The following is a 27,985-nucleotide window of genomic DNA, read 5'->3' as shown; positions in this document are numbered from 1 at the left end:
TTGTTGTTTGCTTGATTTTTGTTTCCTTTTTGATTTGATTTTTCTTATGTGGCATTAAAATCATGGAAATATGTATAGAAGAACTGCACCTGCTTAAGATATATTGGATTACTTGCCAGCTGAGGGAAAGAATGGGGAAAGGGAGGGAGAAAACAGGTTTTGCAAGGGTGAATGTTGAAAATTTTCTGTGCATGTGTTTTGAACATTTTAAAAAGCTTTATTTTAAAAAAAAAAAGAGCTCTTCTGGGCCTAGGCTGGGTGGGCACCTGTCAGGGATGTTCCAGAGGGGACTGCTGTCATTTCAATTCGGTTTCCTTGTCTGTAAAATGAGGGGGTTAGACTGTCTGGCATTTATGGTCTCTTATGGCTCAGAGCTTAAGGCCTCAAGGTTTCCTCAGCAGATCAGATTGGGCGGGGGGAGGGGGGGGGAACTCTTGTTGTTAGGGCATCTCTCAGATCCTGCAGGCTTGTGTTTTCATTTACTGTTCCCCCCTCCCTGCCCCCCAATTTAACCATCACCCAGTAGGATGAATGTTTCTGTGTATGTGGTGGAAGTGAATGGGGGCTTTTACTTGAAGCTACCAGTGTGTATTAGAAATTTCTTTTTCTTTTTAAATATATAAATAAACCCAATTTGTTATTTTTCAAAGCTCTCCTGCTTGTCTGGTTTTCCTACTGACCTTTATTCTAATTTCTTTGCATTAAAAAAAATGATCTTCTTTATTTTTGTTTTTCAATTTTGGTAACCCCATCCCTGGTCCCTTTTTCCTTCCTTATTCTAAAATGGAAAGAAATAAAAAGAAATCCTTGTGTCAACTGCCCCCAGTGAAATAAACAAAATCTCCCATTGGCTCTGTCTGACAATGTGTATCTCTTTTTGCTTGTGAAGGTTGCCAGTGAATAGTAGCTTTCGTCATTGATCCTTTGGAATCATGATTGTAGCGAAAGAGTTACAATGGCTTACAAAGGTTTTTTCCTTTACAAAGTTTTGTTACTGTGTAAATTATTCTCCCAGTTCTGCTACTTCACTCTGAATCTGTTCATATGAGTCTTCCCTGAAAAATCTGCCAGATGGAGTATGGAGAGCAGTCAGAAACCAGAGTTTAAATTTGACCTCAGACATTTGTTAGCAGTAAGATCCTGGACAAGTTACTTAACTCTCTCCTGTCTGCCTCAGTTTCCTTATAATCCCACTTCCCAGAATTATGAGCATTAAATAAGATATTTGTAAACCACTTTATAAGCCTCAAAGTGTGATATATTATTATACCTTTTAAAATTACCTAATTTTCCCCCGATTGACCATTCTCTTAGTTCTGCCTTCCCAGACTGTCTGAATCTAAGCTTCTTTATCTGTAAAATGGAGATTTAAAAGAGTGCTTACCTCCCAGGGTTGCTGTGAGGATTAAATGAAGTAATATTTGTAAACCTTTGAGTTTTATATGTGTGTTGTCATTAATTTTGCTTATGGTGCAATAGTATTTCTTTATATTCACCATATCCTTAACTTATCCAGTCATTTTCCCAATTATTGAGCAGTTAACTTCTTTTCCTCTGTAAAACAAGTGGCTCGAATACTTTTCTATGTAGAGCTCCTTTTCCTCTTTGATCTCTGGATTATGGTGATGGAGCTAGTAGTTTTATCTCTGTGTCAAATGATATACACAATTTAGTAACTTTGGGGGTAATTCCAAAGATTTTGTGATTCTTAAAATACATATGTGTGTGTGTGTGTGTGTGTGTGTGTGTATTTTTACCTTCTTATGTTATTTTGCATTTCTCTAATCATTAGTATAGAATTATGTTTTTAAATGAATCAAATAATATAGTCTTACAAAGGAAACATCATACTGAAATACCTTTATTTTTAAAAGTTTTGGTACCCCAGGTAAGAATCCATGGACTAGAGGATCTCTAAGAGATCTAGTTTAAACATCCTGGGGGTTTAAAGAAAAAGAAAAGAGAAAGGGGTAAATAGAAATTACCCTTTGAGGACTCATTTGCTTTTTGCCATTTCAGGCATTTGGGAAATAATGAATTCTTTAGAGAGATTGACAATAAGGCAATTAACTAGCTCAGATGGAGTCTCAAGGCCATGAAGCTTCCTGGGATATTTGATTAGATAGCTTGAGATAAGAAATACATATGTTTGGTTTTGTTTTGTTCTTACAAGTATTTAAAATTAACATTTAAAAAATTCTTACAAGTATATAACATTTTTTATTTCCTAAATTCTCAGGTTGTCATTTTGGACACACAGATCATTGATGATGCTGAGTTACAGAAGTTTTCAAAGGTAAGCACTATTTGTAACATAAATCTTTTTAAAAATAATTTTGAATCTTTAAAACTGCTCCTAAAGTTTTGAGAAAACCCCTGCTGATGAGACTCCTTATTATGATATATTTCCTTATTTCTAATTTTCCCAGTTCTCTTCTGTCTGCCATATCTGCAGTTTCACCTGCATGTATCGTAAACTTTGTATTTACATATCTCTCTCATTAGAATGTCAGCTTATTGAGGGCAGGCACTATTTTTTCATGTCTTTCTATTCCAAGTGCTTAGTATAGGGCCTTGTACAAAGTGTTGGTGTTTAATAAGTGCTTGTTGACTTTTTTTTAAAGCCAGTCCTATGATTACCAATTGTTTTTAAATTATTTATTTCTGGATATGGCTATTCTCCCCCTTTCCTGCTTTAGAACTGAAACTTGTGACTTCATTTGATAACACTGGCAAAAAATCTTCTGAAATAATTCCCTACCTAAATAAAGTTCTTTCTTAAATAAAGGAGATATGTTTCATTATTGGTTCTCTTGAAATCATCTTTTTTCTTTTAAAAATACAATTAAGTTTTTTAAGCTAAATTTTATTTATTTCAGTTATTGAAAATCTATCTTTTATCTTTCCATCTGTCTTCTACTTCTCCAAACGAGAAAAAACCCAAATAGGGATTAAATATAGTCAATTAAAACAGATAAGATATAATGATATAAATTTATAAGAGCCATTCCTCAATAGATAGTCATATTATACGAAAATCATTTTTCAGAGAAAAAAATTCATGCAATGAAAAATTATGTGGAAAAAAGCTCTTAATTCAGTGGTAATGAGAAATGCAATTTAAAAGAACTCTGTAGTACAGAGTACATATGCATCACATTCCATCCCCTTTCTGTCAGGAAGCAGAAATGCTATTTTATCACAAAGTTTCTGGAATTGTGGTTGATCAGAGCAATAAAGTCTTTGAATATTGTTTGTTTTCTACCGTGTTGTCACTTTGTATATTCTTCTTTTGGTTCTGGACTCATTTCATTCTACATCAAGTCATAAATCCTTATAAATCCTAGATTTTTCTCCTTCATCATGTCTATATCATTTCACAATAACAGGCATCCCTTTAGTTTCCTTCTTTGCCTTTGTAAAAAAAAAAAATGAAAAAAGCTTCTTTAAATGTTTTTGTACATGGGGTTCCTTTTATTTTTGCTTTAATCTTTGGGGGATATAGAACTAATATTGTTGTCACTAGGTCTAAAAGTAGGCAACATTGAATAAAGCATGGTTGTATCAATTCATATTTCCATTAGAAATATATCAATATACGTGTTTTTCTATATTTCTGTATTTCCTCCAATATCTACACATTCTGATTTTGTCATTTTTGCCATTTTTATACATGTGATGTAGGGCCACATAAATTGCATTTCTATTTATTGTTATTTAGAGCATTTTTTCAAATGGCTTTTGATTGCGTGAATTTCTTCCTCTGAAACCTGTGTTTGTTTCATATTCTCTGAGCATTTATCAATTGGAGAATGGCTTTTATTCTTATAAATTTAAATAAATCCCCTATCTGTGTTACAAAGAAGAAAATTATTAAAGAAACATTTTGCAAAGATTCTTTCTCCCCACCCCATTTATCTGTTTTACTTCTGATTTTATCTTCATCGATTGTGTTTGTGTAAACATTTTAGTATGATTAAAAAAATAATTAACTTCTGTGATCCTCTTTATCTTGTTGGATCATGAACTCCCCTTATCTATATATCTGACAGGCAATTTCTTCATTGCTCATCTCATTTGCTTATGATCTTAGGTTTTATTTCTAAATCATGTATCCATTTGAAGTCTTTCTTGGTGTATGATATGGCATATAGTTGTAGCTCTAGTTTCTGCTAGATTGTTTCCCATTTTTCTCAGTAGTTTTTACTAATTTTTTTTATTATGTTGAATGACATCTTTGGGATTATCAAATACCTGGCTATTATGCTCATTTGCTTCCATTATATTATGCCTCATCTCTTCCATGTATCATTCTCTCTAATTCTTATACAGTATCAAATTATTTTGTTGGTAACTATTTTGTAATATAGTTTAAAATCTGGTATTTGTCGGGCCTGTTTGTTCCCTCTTTATTCTACTTTTTACCTTCAGGGTTCTAGACTTGTTCCTCTAGAAGAATTGTGAGACATACACACATTTACATACACACACATAATTTTTTTTTGCTTCATTTTTGTTTTTTATATATTCATAATCATTTTGCATTTTATTTTTCTGATTCTCCTTGTTTCACTCAACCGTTTAAAAATATTTATCCATATTTTTCAGAATTCCTCTTGCTTGTTATTTCCATGTCATTGTTGCTAGTTCTTGGTTCTTTCTTACTTATAGATTCTAAACTCCTTGAGGGCAGGGATATTTTTGTGTTTCTATTTCTAGTGCCCAACAAAATGCTTAGTCCAGAGAAGTCGCTTAATAAATACTTGTTAATTGATTTAGTATAAAAAATGCTGGTATGATGATTTCAGTGTACAACATAGATTTTAATATCTCTATAATATAACAAAATTTTTGCATGTATATCACCAAAATAATTATAATAGCACTTTTGTAGTAACAAATCAATATTTATATTTCATATATATTTATTATGTATGCCTTTCAGAATCTTAAGCATTTACTGAGATATTAAGAGCAAATGTCAAAAGAAAAGATTTTTTTAAAAATAGAAACATTGCAGGTGAATAATATGGGAATCTATGACTTCCAGAAAAAAAGAAGGAGCAGGTCAGTTTTTGACTGTGATTACTTCAACTTCCCTAAATAGGAGATGTCCTTGGGTGTTTTGTTATAGTTCTTTAAATTGTTTTGTTTGGCATCTAGTGAAATTGGAAACTTAATGCCAAGTTCCAAATATTTTAACTAATAAATCCATTGTGGACCAGATGTTGACATGCTAAAAGCCAGCCACAATCTGAGTCATGGGGTTGGGTACTTTTCTAAAAAATTATTTTGGTTGCCTTTGTAGCTAGCAACCAAAAACCAGAGTTAAGCACTGAGTTTTTCCTTTTGGTAATCTCACATTAGCCAGATTGTAAATTCTATGTCATTCTCTATAAGCAGAGAATCAGAGGCCACAGGGATGGAAAACCATTGAAAGAAGCCCTCTAGCTTGGAAAATTTTATTTTACCACCAGTGGGAGTAGCAAATGGAGATTTTGGTTTTTGCCAATGTTTCAGAAACAAATTATATTGTTAGAACTCAGTGGAAGTAATAGGTAGAACTGGGCTTGATCTCATGTGCATCAGTGTGAATAGTGGAATGAACAGCTGATGTAAAAACATGAAAGACCTCTCTGTATGATTTTTCATAATACACTGAATCAATTTTCTCATCTATAAAATGGGGGTTCCTGTGATTGCCTCAGTGTCATTTTTTTTCTAATTAATCTTTTTCAATTATACATTTAATTTTTTTCTCTCACATCCCTTATTAGAAAGAAAGAAAGAAAGAAAAGGGAGGGAGAGAAGGAAGGAGGAAGGGAGAAAAGACATTGCAATATCATTGTATATTTCATTCTCCTAATGACTATTTTTCTATCAGGAGGTAGCAATATATTGATTAAAATTCCTAAGTTTTTCCAATTTTTTTTTCCAATTTTGATGTTTTTGTATAAATTGTCTTTCTAGTTCTTTTCAGTTTCATCATCTGCAAAGCAGGAATATTGTCACATTCTCACTACCTCAGAGAATTCTTTTAAAAGGTGAATTCGATACTCCATATGAAAATGGTTTGAACATTATAAAACAGATATTAATGCTAAAAATTAAATATTTTTTAACTATACATGTTTGACCGTTCCCTCTATTTAGCATCTGTCATGATATGGTTGTCATCTCCATTTATGTGTGTGTGAAGCTATTTGTGGATTACATGATACATTCTGTAGAGACTTCCCAGTTGTTTTTTTCATCCTAGACATTATGTTTGTAATTCAGGTAGTTTTCCCCAAGGGTGGTTAACCAATAGGGAAAAAGGAATATGCCACACAATCCAATAAGAATTTGTTTTTGGAAAGATAAAAGATTTTATGAAAAATTTAAAAAAGCATATCACTTAACTTTGATCTACCAATTATTAAATGTAGATGTAAAGGAGGGTGCCAATAAAGTGATTTAAAAATTCAACACTTTCTTTACATGATTTTAATTGTTCTAAGCTTGCATACATTAATCTTAGGTTTCATGACAAAAATGAAAACAATTTCTAACTCATTCTGAACTTTTTCTTAGAATGAGAAGTTATCTGGGACTTAGGATCAACATTGTGCTTGGTTGCTGGATTAGGAGCTTCAGGACAGCTATACATCAAAATCCCTTTTAGGTGAATTTCCAAGGAAGCTTTTGCTCTAATGAGCAAGATTGACTTATAAAAAATATATATTTTGAAGATTTTCATATACAAAGAACAAAAAAGAGAACTGTGCTTGAAAACATGAGTCTCCTTTATGTTGTTTGTTTGTTTTTTTTAAAGTATATGTTATACTTAGTATTTTTTTTTTAGCTATCCTGCTCTAGGTTTGCTTACATAATTTTCATAAAATTCAATTTTATTGATGCCATTTGTTTTTCACATCACCTCTGTTTCATGCTATCCCCTTTCCCTATTCTCCTGGAGAGCCATCTCTTAATAAAAGAAAAAGACAAATATATAGTTCAACAAAACTAAACAACATAATGAAAACGTCTGATGTCATTGTATTATTCTACATTCATTGTCCTCTACTTCTATCCAGAAAGGAGGGAAGACCCTTTCATGTTCCTTCATTGTAGGGTTAACCTTGTTCTTTCTGTTTCATAGCATTTTTGAAAATTGTTTTGTTGTCCTTTTTATTCACATTATTTTAGTCATTGTATATACTGTTTTCCTGGTTCTATTTATTTCACTTATATGAAATATATATTTCCAGTTCATATAAATCTTCCCATGCTTCTTTCTATTCCCCATATTCCTTGTTTCTTGTTCATGTAGGAAGATTCCATCACACTGATAAACTGCAGTTTCTTAGATTGTGATTCCCCAACTGTCGGGCATCTAACTGGTTTCAAGTTCTTTGCTACCACAAGAAAGTACTAGTCTATTGGAAATATTTTAGGGAATTTGAGGGTTTTCTTTTTATTGTAGCAGGATTGATTTTTAACTGCTCTCTCAAGATTTCTCCAAGAAATGACTACATATAATTTTCATTAGTGAATATTTTATACCACATCCATTTTGTGACCGATCCTTTACAGCAAAATTAATACACAGATTAGTTGTCTTTAAGCTGTGAGATAGCAAATCTTAATGTTTGCCATACTTTAGTTTCATTAGTATTTTTTTTTATTAAGCTATCTAGTCTTCTAGTGTATCAGAATTAGATCTCTTAATGGAGTTCAAGAAGATAGGGATATTAGTCTCAGTTTCTCTCTGTGTGTCTCTTTCTGTCTCTTTCTCACATATTTTCTTGGTCTCTCAAGAGATAGTGCTTTCCTCTGTTAATTGTGGTTGTGTCTTTTTTTTTTTTTTTTTGGTTACAATTAAGTTCTGAATTGTCTCCTTTCCTCCCTACAGTCCCTTTTTATTCTAGATAGGAACCATTGATAAAAGAAATGAGTGACTTTTGAGAAATTTATTAGAAAGAGATAGAGAAATGGTGGGTTGGAGAACATGGAGCTTTTATGGATGAATGCTTCTGAAATAGGAATAGAGAGAAGCTGAAGGTAGTTGGGAAAGAAGAACCAAGGGGAATTGATGTAAATGAAGAGTTGTGAGAATAGTTTTTAGTTAAGGTAGCAGAGTATCTACTTTGTGAGATTCTGGTCTTAGGTTCTGTGGAGAAAAAAGCATCTGTACTAGGGGGGAGGGGGGGGTCAGTGATCTTCAGGGTGCATTTGGTATCTGCTAGAAGTAGCCCATTGCCCATTAGTGCCCTGGAGGTTAGTAGTGACTGGAGAACCCTGAATGGATTAAAGGTGGAGTTAAATGAAATCATATCTGGGTCAGTCTTATTGGGGCTTTGTACATGTGAAGGTAGAAGGGTGTGGTGGTTTGATCAAAGCCCTGAAACAGCAAGTTGTATGTCACAAAGCCCAAGTCGTCCTTTATTTCTCCTGCACTCCCTCCACCTAGCATGCACTCTGTGGCCAAGCTTGTTTCTACCTTCCTGACCTCTCTCTGGCCCTGGGCAGACTGTCATCACCTCTTGCCTGCACTATTGTAATAACCTTCTGGCTAGTTCGCCTGCCTTAAGTCTTCCCCCACTCCAGTCTGGCCTGTACTTTGCTGCCAAGCCCAGGGCTAAGTATGTCACGCTCATACTTAGCAAACTCCAGGCTCCCTATTTACTCCAGAATCAGTATAGAATATTTGACTTGGCTCTTAAACCCACCCCATCTTGGCCCTTTCGTTTCCCCCCATTTTCTTACACTTTATTCTTTTTCGCATTCTGTGTGATCCAGCCACATTGGCTTTCTTGCTATTTCTTACACATAAAACTGGCTTTGGTATAGCATATTTTAAAGCGCTTGGCAAAATCATTTTTTCCTATTAAGTATCTCCGACCAAGATAGGAAAATATGGCCAATGAGGACCACATAAAATAGTGATTTATATTTGGGAAGAATGAGGAAAGATTCTGATTCTGGACATTATTACATTTTCCATCCACCTTTTAAATTAGAAGTAAGGAGCATGAATCATTCAAACAATTCACTAATGCTAAAAAGTCTTAAGTTTCATATTAGGACCAATTAAGGGATTGAGAAACATTCAGGATAGGAGAAAGAGAGGGAAGGAAACTTCTTGGTTCATGGATAAGGAGCCAAGTAAGGAAAACTAGACGCGAGAAGGAGGCCAGCATTTCTCCACCTGATTTCCATTCTGCAGTGACAGATACTTCTCCAACCTTCCCTCCCTTACAATAATCGGCCCAAATTGCTTTCAACTCTTTGACAAGGGTCAAAGCTCTTGCCTACATCCCCAAGGTGACATCCAGGGCAGGAAGTCCCATGATGCATCAGCAGGGTTGCTGGAATTACAGCTTAGTAATCTGTGTTTGAGTTTTGACTTTGCCACGTACTAAACAAGATGGCTGAGTAACTCATTGAATCTCTCTGACCCTCAGTTTCCTCATCTGTAAGATGAAGGAATCAGACTAGTTGGCCTCTGAGGCCCCTCTAACTCTTAATCTGTGATTCCATGCCTTCCTGGAACAAAGCTGGTCCCATCCCTGGTACTCTCTTCTGCTTCCTGAGCAGCTGAATTTTGCTGCTAAATAAAAATGTGTATGTGTGTGTGTGTGTGTGTGTGTGTCAAACCTTGCATCTTCATCCATTCTGACTTGAGTCTCCAGGGAACAACATTTTCTTTTCCCTCTTCCCCACTGTAAAAGATGGATATTTCTTCCTTGGTCATCGGCTAGGGTGACTGGGAATGTAATTTCAGGAAGAGTAGCTGAACTGATGATCTTCTGATGAAGGGCAGGAGAACCTGGGAGCTGTCCCAGGTCTAGAAGCAATCACTTTGATTGATATTGAGGTTATTGAGGGAAAGAAGCAGATAACTGGCCCCGCAAATAGAATGCTGGGCTTGGAATCAGGAAGATGTGAATTCAAATCTTGTATGAATTTGAGAAAATCACTTAGCATTTTTATCTGCTTTAGTTTACTTGTATATAAAATGGTCGGGAGCGGGGGAATTATACTACCTACTTCTCAGCATTGTTGTGAGGGTCAAATGAGATAATATCTATAAACTTCTATACAAGATTTGTTATATCATCATCATTATTACAAATGTGATCTCATATGGTCTTCACAACAATCGTAGGAAATAGAGACTATCATTATCTCCATTTAAAGATTAGGGAAACTGAGGAAGCAAGTTAAGTGATTTGCCAAAGGTCACAAAGGAGTGTGTTGTTTGAGGCAGGATTTGAATTCAGGTATTTGCAATTTCAAGACCCCAAGCACTCACCACTAAGCCATGCTGCTCTGCTTGGACACCTGTAGTGTGAAGTCAAACCTGCTGTTGCTTGTGGCATTTCTGAAGGTCCCAATTTTTAAGATTTTCCTGACATCAAGACAAATTTCCCTTTTGCTGACTTCTACCCATTGTTTGTGGTCTTCTCTTTACAGAGCCAACAGAATTGCTTTTTCCCAAAATTTGCCCATCAACTACTTGAATCCAGCTGGGCCTAGAATCTGGGAGACCTGAGTTCAAATCCTACCTAAATCACATACTAGTGGATTTCACTGTTTGCCTCAGTTTCCTTATCTGTCAAATGGGGATAATTATAGCATCTACCTTTCCAGGTTATTGTGAGGATCAAGTGAGATCATATTTATAAAAAGTACTTAGCACAACATCCAGCACATAATAGGTATTATGTTAATGATTGCTTCTGTTCTCCTCTTTCACTAATACTCAATTTCTTTGACATTATCCTCATGTGACATGAACTTGAGGCCCTTCACTGTCCTGCTTGCTGTCTCTATCAGCATCCTTCCTAAAGAGGAGTTTCCCAGAGCTGAAGTCAATATTCTACTTGGGCTGGATACAATTGCATTGCTTCTTTCTTGTCCCTGAAAGTCAGGTTGCATTGGCTTTTCGTGCCCATCTCATTCTGCTCTGGACTCAATCTCCTGATTTCCTAAAGCCTTGGATTTTTCAGAGAAACTTTTATCTAACAAAAGTGTATACCTTTGGCCACCCCTCACTTGTGACTGATTTTTTTTGACCTCATATGGAAGACTTTGCATTTTTCTCTAGTGAATTTCATCTCTGATCCCATTGTACTCTCCTCTGTCTAGGAGTTTGGGGATCCTGATTTGTTAGCCCGTCTTAGTTCTCCTTCCCAACATGGTGCCATTTGCACATTTGATGGATGTGTTCCATCTCTTCCTTTACCCAAGTCATCCACGAAAAGCTAAATCTGTATCCTCTGCAGCCAGGTTGTTTAAGCCTCCAAAAATGGAGAATGCCGTTCTCTGAAGGTCTCGTTCATTCATTTATTTATAGCATCCGATTCTTGCAAGTTGGCATTTCGATCCCTTCATATGCAGATGTCATATATGAAGTAGGAGTGCAGCACACACAGACACGTGCACCCACATCCTCCTAATACAAATATATATATATATATATATATGTATGTATGTATATGTATGACATATACATTTTTTAATTTTATAAATAACATAATGAACATATAAAATATAACATTTATATATGTCATGTGTGTGTAAATGTGTAAATACATATTACTTTGTAAAGCTTAAAATACAGGAAATTATAAGCATCTTGAAGGCAGGCACTGTTTCACTTTTATATTTATTTCTTCAGTACCTAGCATAATGCCTGGATACAGTGCTTGTAAAAATGTATTAATAAATTAATTGATATGTATATTATATATATATTAACATACTCACATATACAATAAAGTGCTAATTAATAAATAAAATGCTTTTAAAGTTGGCTAAATATGGATTATTATTATTATTATGGAAATGGAAATAGACTTATGAAATGGTTGATATGTTGACCTTATTTGTATGAATTTGAGAAAATCACTTAGCATTTTTACCTGCTTTAGTTTATTCCTGTATAAAATGGAGGAAAAAAATTATACTATCTACTTCCCAGCATTGTTGTGAGGGTCAAATGAGATATCTATAAACTAATATATAAAAGTTATTGTATCATCATCATTATTACAAATGCGATCTCATTTGATCATCACAACGGATGAAGGCGGATGAAGATGCTTATTAAGGTGTCTGAAGAAATATCCCATGAAGCCCCAGAAAGACAGATGTACTTGGATTCCAATTGGAAACTTACATTAGCTAGGCCTGTTGGTAATGAATAGATTTCAGGATTATAATATATTACCTCCATGCCCATTATCACTGGCCATGGAGCCTTTGGTTCTATATGATTCTCGTTCAAAGGAGGAGAGTAATGTTTCTAATTACTTATGGAATTGTCTAAAAAAGACTCCATGCTTTCTTTTCCTTGGAGAAGCCAATTCAGTTGAGTGTAGATTTAGAATTGAAATAGTGTAGTGATATGAGAAATGATGAATGGGATGATTTAGGAGAGATGTGAAGACTTATATAAACTGATATGGAGGGAAATGAGCAGAACCAGAAGATTTCTTATAGTAACAAAAACACAGGACAGACAAACAGCCCCAGAAGCCTTTAGCACTCTGATCGATGCAATGACTACCCATAGTTCCAGGCTGGGGGTGAGTGCCTGGCACATACTAACTGCTTAATAAATGTCTATGGATTGATTGATGAAACTTGCTGCTTTCCTCTTGATGGAGAGATGATGGGCCCAGGATGTAGATTCAGACATGTATATTTTTGGATGTGGCCAGTACTCCAGAAATGTGTTTTGGTTAGCTCTGCACATTTGTTACAAGGGGATCATTTTTCCTTTTCTTTTTTCCCTTCCAGTTGTTGCAAAATGAGAGGGAGAGAAAAATGAAATTGGAAAAAAAAATATGAGAAAGATGGAGAAACTCAGGCTTTTCAATGACTTACCCAACATCAAACAGGGAGCCAACAATATGGAGAACATTTGTACCCTCACTCTCTGACTCCCTCACTAATCCTCTGGCTTGGGAAGAATTTGCAGTTTGCTGGGTTAGATTATAAGAACAAAAGAGTATTGATCAAATTTTAATATTTAAAGTAAAGAGTCCCACAAGGATGTACAGCAAGAAGTTATCTTAGAGACATGGGCTCTTCAGTATACAGATCAGGCAAATGAGACTTCCACAGGAGAAGTGAAGTGACTTGCTTATAAAAGACTGTCTTTCTTTGTATCTTTGTATCTTTTTGTGTCTTTGTATCTTAGCACAGTGCCTGGAATATAGTAGGTGCTTAATAAATGCTTGTTGGAAACAATCACATGGAGCATTATAATTGAATGATGGATGCTCCAACCCCATAAAATTAAGGAGCACTGTTTAGGAAATTGGATGCTCTGTAACTCTCTGTTCCCCAGGAGAAATACATTAAGAAACACCTTATTTAGAATATCAAGGAGTATCCATATTGAAGGAGCTGGTGGATGCATGGATCAGGTCAGGGGAGAGACAGGGTGCAGTACCTGGCCTTCCTCTGGTCCCAGGGGTTAGGGAACTGTCTCTGAGACAGAAACTGCCAAGAGTAGCAGAGTTCTTTCTCTTTGTGCTGCGATGGCTGTCTCGTATGAAGATGGACGACCCTACGCTAGTGTTATTTCTTATGCCGGACCCCCTACCGTCAGCAAGATTTCCACCCAGCCTGTGGGTCCGGGTGATGGATTGGCCCGGGCTACTCTGACACCGTCTCCCCCATGGTCTTGTGGTCCATCAGCGAGCAAAGTGAGCTGGCTGGCAGGTGTTAGCGGCTAACCTGCCATTTCTGATGCATTTCTCTGAGTGTTCCAACCCGTTTCGGTTTGATGTACTGTGGTATTAGAGGGCCCTTAGGCTGGTTGACATCCTCAATATTTATGGAGTAGCTGAGGTTGGATTTCTCTGAACTGGGCAGGGAGGAAAGAAGGCCAAAATTTATATAAGAAAAGGGATGAAATTTGGAAATCCTAGAGGAGGGATGGTGGCCAAAACCAAATTAACAAGCGTTTATTTATTAAGCACTTACTGTGTGCTGGGCTCTGTGTTGAGGACACAAAGCAAGGCAAAAATTCAATCCTTACCGTCAAAGTGCACCTATGCCAGTGGGAGAATAGCATGCAAACAATCATGTACAAACATAACATGTGCAGGATGCATCGGGGGAAATCTCAGAGGGAGTTATTAGCAATCTATCAAGGCTTCTTGTCTTTAAAATTTGCAGAATATTTTACATGTGTTGTCTTATTTGGTCCTCGTGGCAACTCTGGGGGTAAATACTATTACTATTCCCATTTTACAGCTGAGAGAGAAAAATTAAATGACTTGTTAAGTGACAGGGAATTTCTAAAGCTGAATCTTGAAAGCTTGATCTAAGAGTTTCTAGTGTTCTATCCACTGTGTCGCCATAATTTGTAAGCCTCTGACTTTATTTATTTATTTTTTTGAAAAGAGTGATATTATTAGACATGCTTCTGAGGCAGATTATTTGACCACTTTGGAAGAGGTGAGAGTAATTCATAGAACCTTGGACTTGGACTTGGAGTCAGTCTTTCTTTGTGTCTCAGGGTCCTCATCGATAGTGAGGGGTTTGGACTTAATTGCCTTTAATGTTCTTTCCAGTTTGAGAGGCAGAGTGTAGGTCATGACAAGTGATGAAGGTCACGTCTGGGAGGTTGTCAGGATAGAAGCAGGAGATGGGAGGGATGGAGGCAACCCCACCTGGCATCTGATTTGTGGCAGAGGAAGGGCAAGTTTTCCGAGAACTCCTGGTGATCACTCAGTGGGATGATCAATTGAAGTTTGGATTGTTTGAACACAAGTGTAATGGGACAAAAGTGAGCCCCACAGGGTCTCATGCAAAGCATTAAGCTCTGCAGATGACGGGGCTTGGGGACAACTGGGAACGTAGAGCAAATGAAGAGAGAGGGAGGTGGAGACTGGTAGGAAAAAGAATCAAATAATGAACAAAATTTTGTGTCCTGGAGAAAATGATGAAGATGATATGATTAAAGTAGCTGCAGTTCTGGTCGAAGGGTTGCAAGCCATCAGAGAGGCTTCCTCTGGCTTGAGCAACCAGTTTGCAGAACGCCACCATATTTCAAATATGTTGGATCTTCTATAAGTTTATGAGATAGAACAAATTTAGCTCATCTTTAATTCTGGTCCTGCAGTTTCACCATTGAAAGGAACTTCCAGTGTGGAAATCCATTTTGATCAACGCAGCTCAGTGATCCATCTGGAGTTAATGTCTTAGTGGGTTGCGGGAGAATGCCCAGGGTAACAATTACTGTGTGTTGGAAGGGGCACTTGAATCCAAGGCTGTCTGGCCAACCACTGGGTGATACTGCCTCTCCCAAAAAAACATAGCTGTGTTTGAATTCAAAATGATATAAGCTTATCTTTTGAGAATAATTTTGTGTGTCAGAATTTGGGACATTCAGACCCAACAGAATTTTCAGATTTATCTTCAAGCTTCCTGAAGTCCCCAGCATCTGATATTGTCTCTTTCTAAATTTTATAGCTTTTTATTTATAAATCATATGCATGGGTAATTTTTCAACATTGATCCTTGCAAAATCTTCTGTTCCAACTTTTCCCCTCCTTCCCCCCACCTCTTCTCCTAGATGGCAGGTAGTCCAATACATGTTAAATATGTTAAAATACATGGTAAATCCAGTATATGTATACATATTTATATAGTTGTCTTGCTGCAAAAGACAAGTCAGATCTAGAAAGAAAGAAAAAACCTGAGAAGGAAAACAAACAATAACAGAAAGAGTGAAAGTGCTAGGTTGTGGTCCCCACTCAGTTCCCACAGGCCTCTCTCTCTCTGGATGTAGCTGACTCTCTTCATTACTGAACAATTGGAACTGGTTTGAATCCTCTCAGTGTTGAAGAGAGCCCCAGCATCTGATATTCTTAAAGAATGGCCATAAGTGTCTCAGAGAAGTGCACATTTTGATGATTATTTTTTCTAGTTATTCCTTTCACCTTTGGCTGTTGGGCCCTGGGGCGGGGGAATGACAACTTTTTATACTAGGATAGATGTTTCATGGAATGAGACCCAAGTGTTTTTCTGATTTGATTTTCCTCAGCTGCTGCCGATCCACACTCTGAGGCTGGGAGTGGAACTGGACTCCTTCAACGGGCACCATTACATTTCTTCCATCATGCCTGATGGGCCAGTGGCCCCACTCAACGTGTTGAAGCTGGAGGATGAACTGCTGGAGGTGAGCTCAGGAGGAGAAAAAGCAACCCAAAGGCATGGCTTGGATTGGCTGGCCATTGAAGTCCCACAATTCCCAGATTTTGTAACTGGTTTTTTTAAGTTCCACATCAATCCTGGTTCCCCTACACTTCGAGATTTTTTTTTCCTTGAAATTTAGTATGAACCATTGCAAGTGAAATGTGATCCATTTATTGAGTCATTCAATAGAGCTGCCATCTTGTTGATGTGGGTACAAACCTCTCCTGTATTTGCCAGCCTATCTTGTTTGGTACAAGTGTCTTGTCTGTACTCTCCAGCAAATCCTTTATGGAGACTCTCCCAAGCATCCTAGAAACCTTCTGCTAAGTCTTTAACTTTTATGTCTTTATGGTTTCTTACATCAAAATCATCTTCCCATTACCCTCTTCCCTCTATCTTTCCATCTCTATCTCTCTCTTCATCTCTCTTCCTTTTCTCTTCTTTCTCTCCCTCTTTTTCCCTTCTGAATTTCCCTTTCCATCTCTCTTCATCTGTCTCTTCATCTCTCTTCCTTTTCTCTCCTCTCCCTCCTCTCTTCTGTCTCCCTCTTTCCATTTCTTTTATCTCTGTCTCTTCATGTCTTTTCCTTTTCTCTCCTCTCTTTTTCTTCTGTCTTTCCTCCCCTTCTATCCCCCACTTCCTTCTGTCTTTCCATCTTTCCATCTCTCCTTGTCTGTCTCATCTCTCCTCTCCTTTTCTCTCCCTCTCCCTTTTCTCTCTCCCTTCTTTTCCATCTTCCTTTTACTATCTCCCTCAGTCTTTCCCTCCTTACACCTCTATTGCTCCCCTTTTCCTACTTCTTTTCTCTCTCCATATACACACAGATGAAGTAGACAAAAATAGAGAACACTTGGTTTTCTCATTTGACTTGCAGCTGAATCCTCCTGTGTCTATTGTCTCCTTTCTCTTGGAACAGGAACTCTTTGAGAGTCCCGACTATCTTGGCATCCTTCTATATAGGAACGATAACTTTAGCTACAGATAGGGTTAATAATAATTATGTAGTTGAATATAAGTACGTAAAACTGTTCAGGACATCAATGGAGACTGACATAACATTTGTAGGTGTTTGAATGGCCTTCTATTTAATTAATTGTAGTTTTCATTATGAACTTAAGAGCCAGATAGAAGGCAAATTTGCATGTAGACATTAGAACAGAAAAGTCAGATTGTTCATGAAAGGTCAAAGCTTTACACGCTCAGCTTGTAGCTTTCAAAACTGTCCCTGTTATCTGGCCTCCCTTCTGTTCCTTTCTCATATTTAAAAATGATTTCTCAGTGACTTTCCTTTTTCTTTCTTTTCCTACTCTAGCTTTTACTTTGCATTCTGCTCCCCCTCCTCACACTGGGAAAAAAAAATGGCACCTTTCTCTTTGTCATCTTTGGGACATACGCCTAGGAATAGTGTCGCGAGGTCAGATGGTTCACCTGACAGTGACAATTTAGTCAAGATCTTGAATGGTTGGACCACTTTTTTCCTAAACCCTTTATAATCATAAGTAACATAACATGTCTTTCTCCAACATTTATTCCAATGTTTTTTAATTGCCAAATCCAGTGGCCTTTTCTCAATCCTCATTCTTTTTAACCTTTCTGCTGCCTTTAATACTATTGCTCACCTTCTTCTCCTGAAATTCTGGAAAATTCTTCATTTTACATGTGTGATCCAGAGACATTCAGTGACTTATTCAATGGAACACAGGTAGTAAGACATCAGAAACAGAATTTGAACCCATTTCATCTCTGCCTCTAAAGCTAGTGTTCTTGACACGTGATCACACTTGGCTAGTTTTCCCTCATCTTCTTGCCTCAATTTGCCCCTTTGCTGCTTTTTCTTGAGCTAAGGTCTTTTCTGACTCTTCTATCTATATATACCACATTCTTTCTTCAGAGTTATTCTTGAATCACTTAGCCCTTAATTCACCTCCAGAGAACCACCAGTGGAGTCATTGGGAAATCCTCCATTTCAGCAGCCTTTCCTTTTTCCTTTTTTGCATTTCATTTATTTATTTATTCATTTATCCACCCATTCATTCCTCCATTCATTTATACATTCAATCATTCATTTATCTACCTATTTATTTACTTATTTTTATTATATTATAGCTTGGCAGCCTTTTCTTTAAGGAGTTGATGGAATCATAGGCTCTTTGATCTAGAACTGGAAGAATATCTAGTCTGATCCCATTTTATAGATGAGCAAACTGATGAAGTGCAGGAGAGTTACTTGGCTTGCCCTTAGTCATCAGAGGGATGATTCAAAGCCAGAACCTCTGGTTCTCTTAGTCTCTCTACTATGTAGCTTGAGAGGTTTAGAGACCAATTCAAGTGATAACCAGTACTTTTTTTTTTTTTAAAGCCTCCCTTCCTTCTAACTACCTTGAATCCTTCATATTTTGGGGGAACAAGAAAAGCAAGGAGGACTAGAGCTCCAAGACTCTTTCTTAAGCCACCTTTTCTCTTGAAATGTTTCTGAATGTTAACAAGTAGCAAAGTAGAATCCTATGTTCAGTTCCCTGATGTTGCCTGGTGATCTCTGAGTTCATGAGCTGGAAAAAGAGAAAGCAAACAGGATTGGCCGGTACTCCACTTCATTTGTTATTCCGTCTCCCAAGTAGCTTATTGAGGGACTCTCAAGTCTGGTGGCCCTGGGCTAGATGGGGTAAAAAGTGAGTTGCTTGATGATGGCTTCAGCCCTGGAGGGGCAAATAAGCAAGACCTCCTGGAGAATCAGGGCCTGATTAGCTGAGATTTGACAGGCCTTGGGATGACATTATAATCTCAAATGGAAGCGCTAGTGGAATAAAAATTGGCTGCTTCAGAATAATTTAATAGGCAGCTCCTATTAGACAAATGTAATTTTATCTATCTATCTATATATGCATTTATTATATATATATATATATATATATATACACTAAGTCTTTTAACCTTTTATTTAAGACCAAAAGTATATCCAAAAGTTGCTGAGCTAAAAAATATATTTTTGTCTTTGCTCCTTGGAACCTAGAACCTGAAATAGGGATATGCTTTGAGTTTAAAACACTGGGCCAAGCTGCAGACCCGGGAAGCTATTTACAGCAGTTATATAAATCCCCTGGGAAAGAAATGGATAATGAGGATTGTGACTGCCCCCTTAACTCCAGCAAGTAAGGAAGACTCCCAGGCAATGCTGTAATAATTGGAGACAAGTTAAATGAATAAGTAATGAGATAAATAAATATTTAAATGTACACTGAGATAAAAACCTAAAGCGAGATGTTTGTTTGTTACAGCAAAATGCTGCATATGGAATACTGCTGTTCTGCAAATAGTTATTGCCGGGTGCTTAGTGGGGGGATGTATGTAGATGAACAGTGACCCGGCCCTTAACCTCAAGGAGCTTATGATCGGATTCAGGACAAAACAGGAGCCATATTAACCTGCGCTGGTCAGATGCTTCTCTGTATTCCTTAGGAAGGACAGTTAGTTGGAGGATGCAGAGGGCCACCATTATGGTTGTCTTGGGGAATGGGAAGTTTTGGGGAAGGATCTGGGGATTTTTAGATTGGGGGGGTGGGGAAGAGAGAGAAGGGGAGAGAACTTCTGGGTGGGAACAAGATAACTTTTCTTCTGTACCTTTAATGGTTGGTCATGAAGAAGTTTTCTTTGGACCCAGAGAAAGGGGAGTCCTTGCAGAGGCTTAACGTCAGAACATATTCTTGCACAATAGCTAGAGAGGAAATATGGCAGAGTGGGCTAAAGATTTGAGTTCAAGTTTACCTCTGGCACACACTGGCTGTTAGACCTTGGGAAATTCACTTAATTATTTGTACTTCCAGAACTGTCTCTTTAGCAATAAATTCCTGAACAACTGCTCAACGATATAGATAGAATGAATTTCTTCACCCAGAAATCGGCCCTAGTGTTTAAGTACCAGGTGCCGTGCTTACATTGAAGATACAAAGAAAGGCAAAAAAACATTTTCTACCTTCGAAAAGCTCCCAGCCTAATGGGGAGACAAATGAGTACAATCAAGATTTATATGAGATAAATAAGAAATTATTAGCAGAAAGAAAGTAGTAGCATTAAGAAAAAGACTTCCTCTAGAAGATGGGGTTGTAGCGGGGAGGCTGAGATGAGGAGGGAGAGAAGAAAGCAGAGATAATGGCTAAAGCATTGCAGTCAGTAAATACACATTTATTAACTGCCTACTGTATGCCAGGTACTCTAGAGATATGAAGGTGTGTTTTTTTTTTTTTAAGGACCTCCACTGATCTCAAGGAATTGCTGGCTAATAGGAAGAAAATCCCTAACCAATAGGTACAAACTAAATCTATACAGGAGAAAGTGACAAGAATCCCTTGAGGGAAGGGCAAGATCCCTCTCTCTGTGAAATTATAGATATTCTCTCTCCTATCCCTACCTAGAGCTTCCTAGGAGTGGAATGGGGGAAGGGGCAGCTATTATAGGGATGCTATTTTGAAGATTTCTGTTGGGAATTAGTTGGACTAACATCAATAAGAGGTAACATTTCTCTGGGATTTTTAGGTGTGTAGAGTGCTTTATGGATGCTCTCTGGTTTGAACCTTACAAAAACCAGTGAGGTAGATGCTATTCTGAGGAAACTGAGTCTGGGAGAAGTTAAGTGTTTCATTAAGGGTCACACAGGATCTGAGGATTTGAACTCAGGGCTAGATCATCAAAGGCTTTTCATCTGCTCCCAATCTCCTCCTTGCATTTGTCAGGAGCTCAGGACATGGCCTACTTGTACAGGCTTAAATTTCCCAATTGTGTGAGTGTGTGTGTGTGTGTGTGTGTGTGTGTGTGTGTGTGTGTAACAGAAGCTGACACCTTTGTAAATAATTAAGGGCCAGGGCGGTATGTCTGGCACAGGAGCCAAGTTCCCGAGTACTGATAGGCCCTTGAGAGAGCCTTGTGGGGGTTATTGATCCATCCCTCCATCCCTAGGCCTGCTGCAGGCGTTAGAGCGGATCTCCTGCTTTGCTGCATAAATCCTTGGTCTCCTCGGGAAGCTTCCATACAAGGCACTCAGCCATAGACGGCTCGGTTATAGGCGTTAGCATGGCAACTGGTCAGAAGGAAACTTCCCTGATGGTCACTGGAGGCATTTGAAGGGAGAGAAGGTGGGAAACAGTAAATATTTTCCTTGGGAACTGGGGCTTATTATGGCATTCGTGGCCCGGTCCGGTTTCCTTTTCCACAGGCTATCTCCTGGTAGTCTAGCTTCATGGTAAAGGTTGTGGGGAACCGAGCGATTCTCACAAAAACCTGTATTGTTTATTATCCCTATTTGAGAACCGATTCAGACAAGACATAAAGTAATTTGTCCTGGGGTTACACAACTAATAAAAATTTGAGGCAGAATTTGAACTCAGACCCTCCTGACTCCAGGCCAAGTTCTCAGCATATTATATCTCCTGGGATCTGTGGACTTTAGGAAATAGACATTCGATAACTATATTTTAGTATAATTGATTTCTTTATAATCCAGTCTGATGATTTAAAGTGAATCAAAGAAGGAGCCCACAGGAAAACTGGAAAATCATATGGGAGAAACTAGGCATAGATCAACATCTCACACCCTGTCCTAAGATAAGGTCAAAATGGATTCCTGATTTAGACAAAGACTCATAGTATAACTTAACATTTCCTAGCTGTGTGACCCTGGGCAAGTCACTTAACCTCAATTGCCTCAGGAACTAAAGAGTCATACTATAAGTGAGTTAAGAGAGCAAGTTCCTGTCAGATTTTTTTTTTTTAATTTTATCATTTATTTACAAAACATGCATGGGTAATTTTTCCACCACTGACTCTTGCAAAACCTTCTGTTCGAACTTTTCCCTTCCTTCCCTCTACTCCCTCCCCTAGATGGAAAGTAGTCCCATACATGTTAAATATGTTAAGTACAGTATATGTATTCCTGTCAGATTTTTGGAGAAGGGAGGAATTTATGACCAAATAAGAAATGCAAAATGGATAATTTTGATTACATTAAATTAAAAAGATTTTGCACAAACAAAGCCAATGCAGCTAGGAAACAGAAATAGTTTTTAGTCAGTATTTCTGATAAAGGCCTCATTTCTAACATATAGAGAACAAAGTCAAATCTGTAAGAATATAATTCATTCCCCAATTGATAAATGGTCAAAGAATATGAACAGGTAGTTTTAGATATGAACCAAGTGCTCTGAAACATTATTGATTAGATTAATGTACTCTGAGGTACCGCCTTATACCTCTCAGATTGACTAAGATGGCATAAATGTTGGAAGGGATGTAAGAAAACCGGGACACTGATGCATTGTTGGTGGAGTTGTGAACTGATTTAACCATTCTGGAGAACAATTTGGAATTATGCCCAAAAGACTATAAAATTGTGCATACCCAGAAAAGCCTGGAAAGATTTCCATGAACTGATACTCGGTGAAGTGAGTAGAATCAGGAGAATATTGCACATAATAACCGCAAGATTGATCAACTGATAGAAAACTCTTCAGCAATCCAAGACAATTCTAAGAGACTTTGAATGGAAAATGCCGTCTTGACTCTCGTCTTAGAGAGAGTGAGACTGACAATTTTGTATGAGTCTGCCCCACTTAAATGTAATTCATGCAGAAGTCAAGTTGCCATTCTGTGATCTCGTTGATCCTTTTTGATAACAAAGGACAAAAGAACAAGAAAACAACAGCTGTTGTTATTACTTTGTTCCAGTTATTGCCTGTATTCTAGCTTTTTCCCCACTCTTCATTAATTGTTACAAATCTTTCCATATTTCCTCTATTTAGCACATTTTACAGTATGATAATATTCCCTTATGTTCAAGTACCATAGATTTTTTAGGTATACATTATCCAATTGGTGGACACCCATTTGTTTTCCATTTTTTTATTCTTCCAATGAGTCTTTTGAAACTCATAGATCTTTTATAAATGTTCCAAAGTCATAGGGCAGTTTTAACCTGTGAAAAAGTAGCTTAAAACCACCTTAAGACTTTTGGATCCTCTGTACACTCCAGAATGATGCAAACAAAATCATTACCATTAGATCTAAATGTAAATTAGAAGCTGGGACCTTATTTTCTTCCTAAAATCTCAGTGCTCTTAGAAACTATTCCTTTGAAAAGCAGCTTCTTATAAACTTTCTGAAACCTTATATGTTTTTCTCCTGTGATCAAATTACTGACTTCAAAATTAAGGGAAGACTGCCTTTTTTTGTTTTTTTTAAGAAATAAGTTATGTTTGCCGTAAATCCATTTGAAGAGGCTGATATAACAGGAAGACCATCTGGGGCTGAAGAATGCATTAGTGGATGCCTTGGGGTCTTGCCTTATCCTTCAATAGCTAAAACTTAATGGATAAAAAGATTTTGCTTAGTGGGACTTTTTCCTTCTGAATTGCTAATTGTACTCATGTACATTTCTCTTATATAAATGAATTTTAGAGTCCTTCCCAATACACATTTACCATGTCTCTTCAACTTCCAATACAATGTATTCTAAATTCTTTAATAGGCTGAAATGCTTCTTTCTGGCTTTGTTCAATGATGACAAATCTAAAAAAAATTTTTTTTTTGGTATTGAGTATTTGATAGCTCTTGAAGCTTGAGAGAGAAGGCTTGGTATGTTCCATTTTGACTTTGATTTTAAAAATAAGTCTTTTCTGTATGGTAGTCATTTCTCCATATGTCTTTTTATCTCCTTTTTTGTTGAGGCAATTGGGATTAAGTCACTTATCCAGGTCACACAGCTAGGAAATGTTAAGTGTTTGAGGCCAGATTTGAACTCAGGTCCTCCTGACTTCAGGGCCGGTGCTCTATCCATTGCACCACCCAGTTGCACTCCTCCCTCCCCCCCATCATTTCTTATAGCAAAATAGCATTGTCATTTTTATATATAATAACGTTTTCAACTATACCCTAATTTATGAACACTTCCTCAGTTTCTAATTCTCTGCAAAAAAAAGCTGCTCCCTTTATTCTTTATTAATTTTTGAAATTATTACTTAGGTGCCATTCTTTGACAGCATGTTTTGAAAAACTAGTATTTTAATGACTAGTATATATATATCTGAATATCCAGTATCTGTTTTTGTTTGCATGCGTATTTATTTCTTTGAAGTTTGCTAAGCATTTTATACCTATTTTTATTTTATCCTTGCAATGAACCTGCAGAATTGGTACTCCCCATTTTAGATATGAAGAAACTGGAATAAACAGGTTAAGTGACTTGCCCTGGCTCATACAGAGTCATGGCTAATATCAGATTTGACCCATATCTTTGACTTAATGTCCAATGCATTTACTATACACACACACACACACACACACACACACACACACACACTGCACCAGCTTATTGTCACCATCTCCTAATGTTAGTTCTTATGAAATAAAAACATGGAGGGAGGGGAAGATTGACTAGTGCTTACAATTAGCATCTTTTCTTCCATGTGCCAAATTTGCATCGTCAGATGTCGGGTCCTGGTATCAGCACTTGGTACCTGGAGGATTGGGCACATGACTTCTAAAATGGACTCCCCTGTGAGATTGCTTTGAGCTTTTCTCAAGATGCATAAAACTAGAAAAGATCCCCCCACGGCAGGACCACCATCGCTTAGTTCCTATGGTGATATACCATGATCAATGCAATGGAGATGATACATTTTGTCCTTTCTGGGCCTGTAAACATCAGAAGAAATCGTGGGAAGGGTCAGGGCCATTTTAGGCCCAACTTGAGGGTCATCTGATCTATCTGTTATATGGTTTGTAGCTCCCTGCAGCTATCCTCCCAAACATAGAAACTGTCTGTAATTTTGTGTCCTGTTAATAATCACAAGGGTGATATAGTAGATTTCATCAGGATTATAAAATCTCAGGTTTAGAAGGGACTTCCAAGTTGTGACTTGAATAAGGATCCTCCCTTACAAACTTATTCTTCATTGTAATCTCAGTAGGCATGGCTCCGGGTTCTAGACTGTGGAGATCTCTTTGAATCCTGATACTGCAGTTATTAAAAAGCCTGTAGATGTGAACAATGGAGTGGGCTTGGGGAGCCTGCCCCATTAGTTGTCTAATGCTAATTGCACCATTTACCAATCAGGGCAGTTCCTGCATAGTTTTCAGTGAAGTGATTAGCTTTGATTTATGTTAACTTTACGGACTTGTTAGCAAAAGCACTCAAGCTTTAGCAAAAATCATTTAATTCAATGGGAGCCTTCTCTGTTGGGGGAAGAAAATGATTTTCTGTTTTATTTCTGTATTTTCATGTAAATAAGAATTTTTTAAAAATGGCAGCATCTGCTGCTTCTGATCTCTGACTCATCTATCTTCTCCTTAGGTCAATGGCGTTCAGCTCACTGGAAAATCCCGCAGAGAGGCAGTGTCATTTCTGAAAGAAGTGCCCCCTCCCTTCACTCTGGTCTGCTGCAGGCGGCTCTTTGATGAAGAGACCTTTGGGGATGAAGCGAGCGTCACCGATGTTGTCATCACTGAACCAAAGGTATTAATGAAATAGACCCTAGCTAAGGTGGCCAAGCCCACGGGATCATTGGAATGCCTTTGTCCAAATTGCTACCTCTCATCTTCTTACAGAGAGCCACTTGTCCTGTTCTTCCAAATTTACATCAGAGAAATAACTGTGGTTTTATCTCAGGAAGTCAAATGAAAAAGCATTTGAACGTGCTTATGCTGTGCCAGATATTGTGCTAAGTACTAGGTATTCAAAGAAATCAACAAGCATTTATTAAGCACCTGCTATTTACCAGACATAGTGCTAAACACTTGGGATACAAAGAAATTAATAAGCATTTATTAAACACCTACTCTGTGGGTGCTAAGCCTTAGGGGGGGTACAGAAATCAATAAGCATTTTTTTTTTTTAAATAGTTTTATTTCTCCCCTCAGCTGCATGTTAACAAAATTTTTACCATTTATTTTTACAAGATTGTGAGTTCCAAATGTTTCTCCTTCCCCTGCTCTCTTTCGAAAATGGTATGCAATTTGATATAATTTATACATATGCTATCATGGAAAACATATTTCCATATTAGTCACAGTTGTGAAAGAAGAAACAGATCAAAAAGAAAAAAAACCCATGAGAAAGATCAAGTAAAAAAAAAAAATGCTTCTCTCTGCATTCAGAGTCCATCAGTTTTTAATCTGGATTTGGGTGACATTTTCTTTTGTAAGTCGTTTGTACTTGGATCTTTGCTTAGAAGAACTCAAGTCATTCAGTGTTGATCATCCCACAATAGTCCAATATGTATGTCCAATGTTTTCCTGATTCTGTTCATTTCACTTTTGCATCAGTTCATAAAAATCTTTCCAGGTTTTTCTGAAATCTGCCTGTTCATCATTTCTTATTGCAAAATAGTATTCTATTATATTTAAATACCATTTGGTCAACCATTACCCAATTGATGGGCATCTCTGCAATTTCCAATATTTTGCCACCATGAAAAGGGCTGCTATGAAGATTTTTGTATATGTAGGTCCCTTTCCCTTCTTTATGATCTCTTTAGGATACAGACCTAATCAAAGGGTATGCCCAGTTTGATTACCCTTTGGGCAGAATTCCAAATTGCTCTACAGAATGTTGGGATCAGTTCACAGCTCCACCAATAATGCACTAGTGTCCCAATTATCCCATCCTTTCCAACATTTATCACTTTACTTATTTGTCATATTTGTCATTCTAATAGGTAGGAGGTGGTATCTTAGACTTGTTTTAATGTACAATTCTCCAATTAAAAGTGATTTAGAGCATTTCTTCATGTACCTGTAGATAACTTTTATTTCTTCATCTGAAAACTGCCTGTTCATATTTTTTGACCATTATCATTTGGGGAATGGCTTGCCTTCTTTTATAAATTTGTCTCAGTTCTCTATGTAGTTGAGAAATCCATCCTTTATCAGAGACACTTTATAATCTTGTTTCCCAATTTTTTTTTCTTTCCTTTTAATCTTGTTTGCATTGGTTGTGTTTATAACAAAAGCTTCTTAATTTACTATAACCAAGATTATCTATTTTGCATTTCATAATATTCTCCATCTCTTGTTTGGTCATGAAATCTTCCCTTTGCCATATATCTGACAGACTATTCCTTCTCCCAATTTGCAGAGGGTGCTACTTTTTATGTCTAAATCACATAACCATTTTGAACTTATCTTGGTATACGGTATGAGATGTTGATCTATATCTAGTTTGCATTTTATTGTTTTCTAGTTTTCCCAATTGTTTCTGACAAATAGTGAATTCTTATCCCAAAAGCTGGAATCTTTGAGCCACTATGGTCATTTATTACTTGTGGCTTATGTAGCTCGTACCAGATAGTTTTGAGGATTACTGTTTTATAATATAGTTTGAGATATGGTATTACTAGGCCACCTTCCTTTGTAATTCTCTCGACATTCTTGACCTTTTGTTCTTCTGGTGAATTTTATTGTTATTTTTTTCTAGCTCTATGAGATAATTTTTGGCAGTTTGATTCATATGGCACCAAATAAATAAATCAGTTTAGGTAGAATTGTCATTTTTTTTAATATTGGCTCAACCTTCTCATGAACAGTTGATATTTTTCCAATTGTTTAGATCTGACTTTATATGAAAAGTATTTTGTAATTATGTTCATGTAGACTTCTAAGTATTTTACATTGTTCAAAGTTATTTCATTTCATTTCATTTATTTATTTTTTTGCAGAGGCAAGTTAAGTGACTTGCCCCCGGTCACACACCTGAGAAGTGTTAAGTGTCTGAGACCAGATTTGAACTCAGGTCCTCCTG

The 27,985-nt window shown here is 37.0% G+C and overlaps 1 protein-coding gene across 4 annotated transcripts in view; it reads left to right on the top strand.

Annotated features, from left to right (window-relative positions):
• The window catches only part of PATJ (PATJ crumbs cell polarity complex component), a 329,924-nt gene that overhangs the window by 52,961 nt on the left and 248,978 nt on the right, over nucleotides 1–27,985 (top strand). For all 4 annotated transcript variants that reach the window (XM_031969002.1, XM_031969001.1, XM_031969004.1 and 1 more), the window contains exons 14-16: nucleotides 2,240–2,296; nucleotides 16,052–16,186; nucleotides 25,541–25,702. In XM_031969002.1, coding sequence (XP_031824862.1) covers nucleotides 2,240–2,296; nucleotides 16,052–16,186; nucleotides 25,541–25,702 — 354 coding nt within the window. The remainder of the gene's footprint in view (nucleotides 1–2,239; nucleotides 2,297–16,051; nucleotides 16,187–25,540; nucleotides 25,703–27,985) is intronic.

Source organism: Sarcophilus harrisii, chromosome 4 (assembly GCF_902635505.1).
Source record: "Sarcophilus harrisii chromosome 4, mSarHar1.11, whole genome shotgun sequence".
Taxonomy (NCBI): Eukaryota; Metazoa; Chordata; class Mammalia; order Dasyuromorphia; family Dasyuridae; genus Sarcophilus; species Sarcophilus harrisii.
This window is presented reverse-complemented; position numbering and strand designations above follow the sequence as displayed.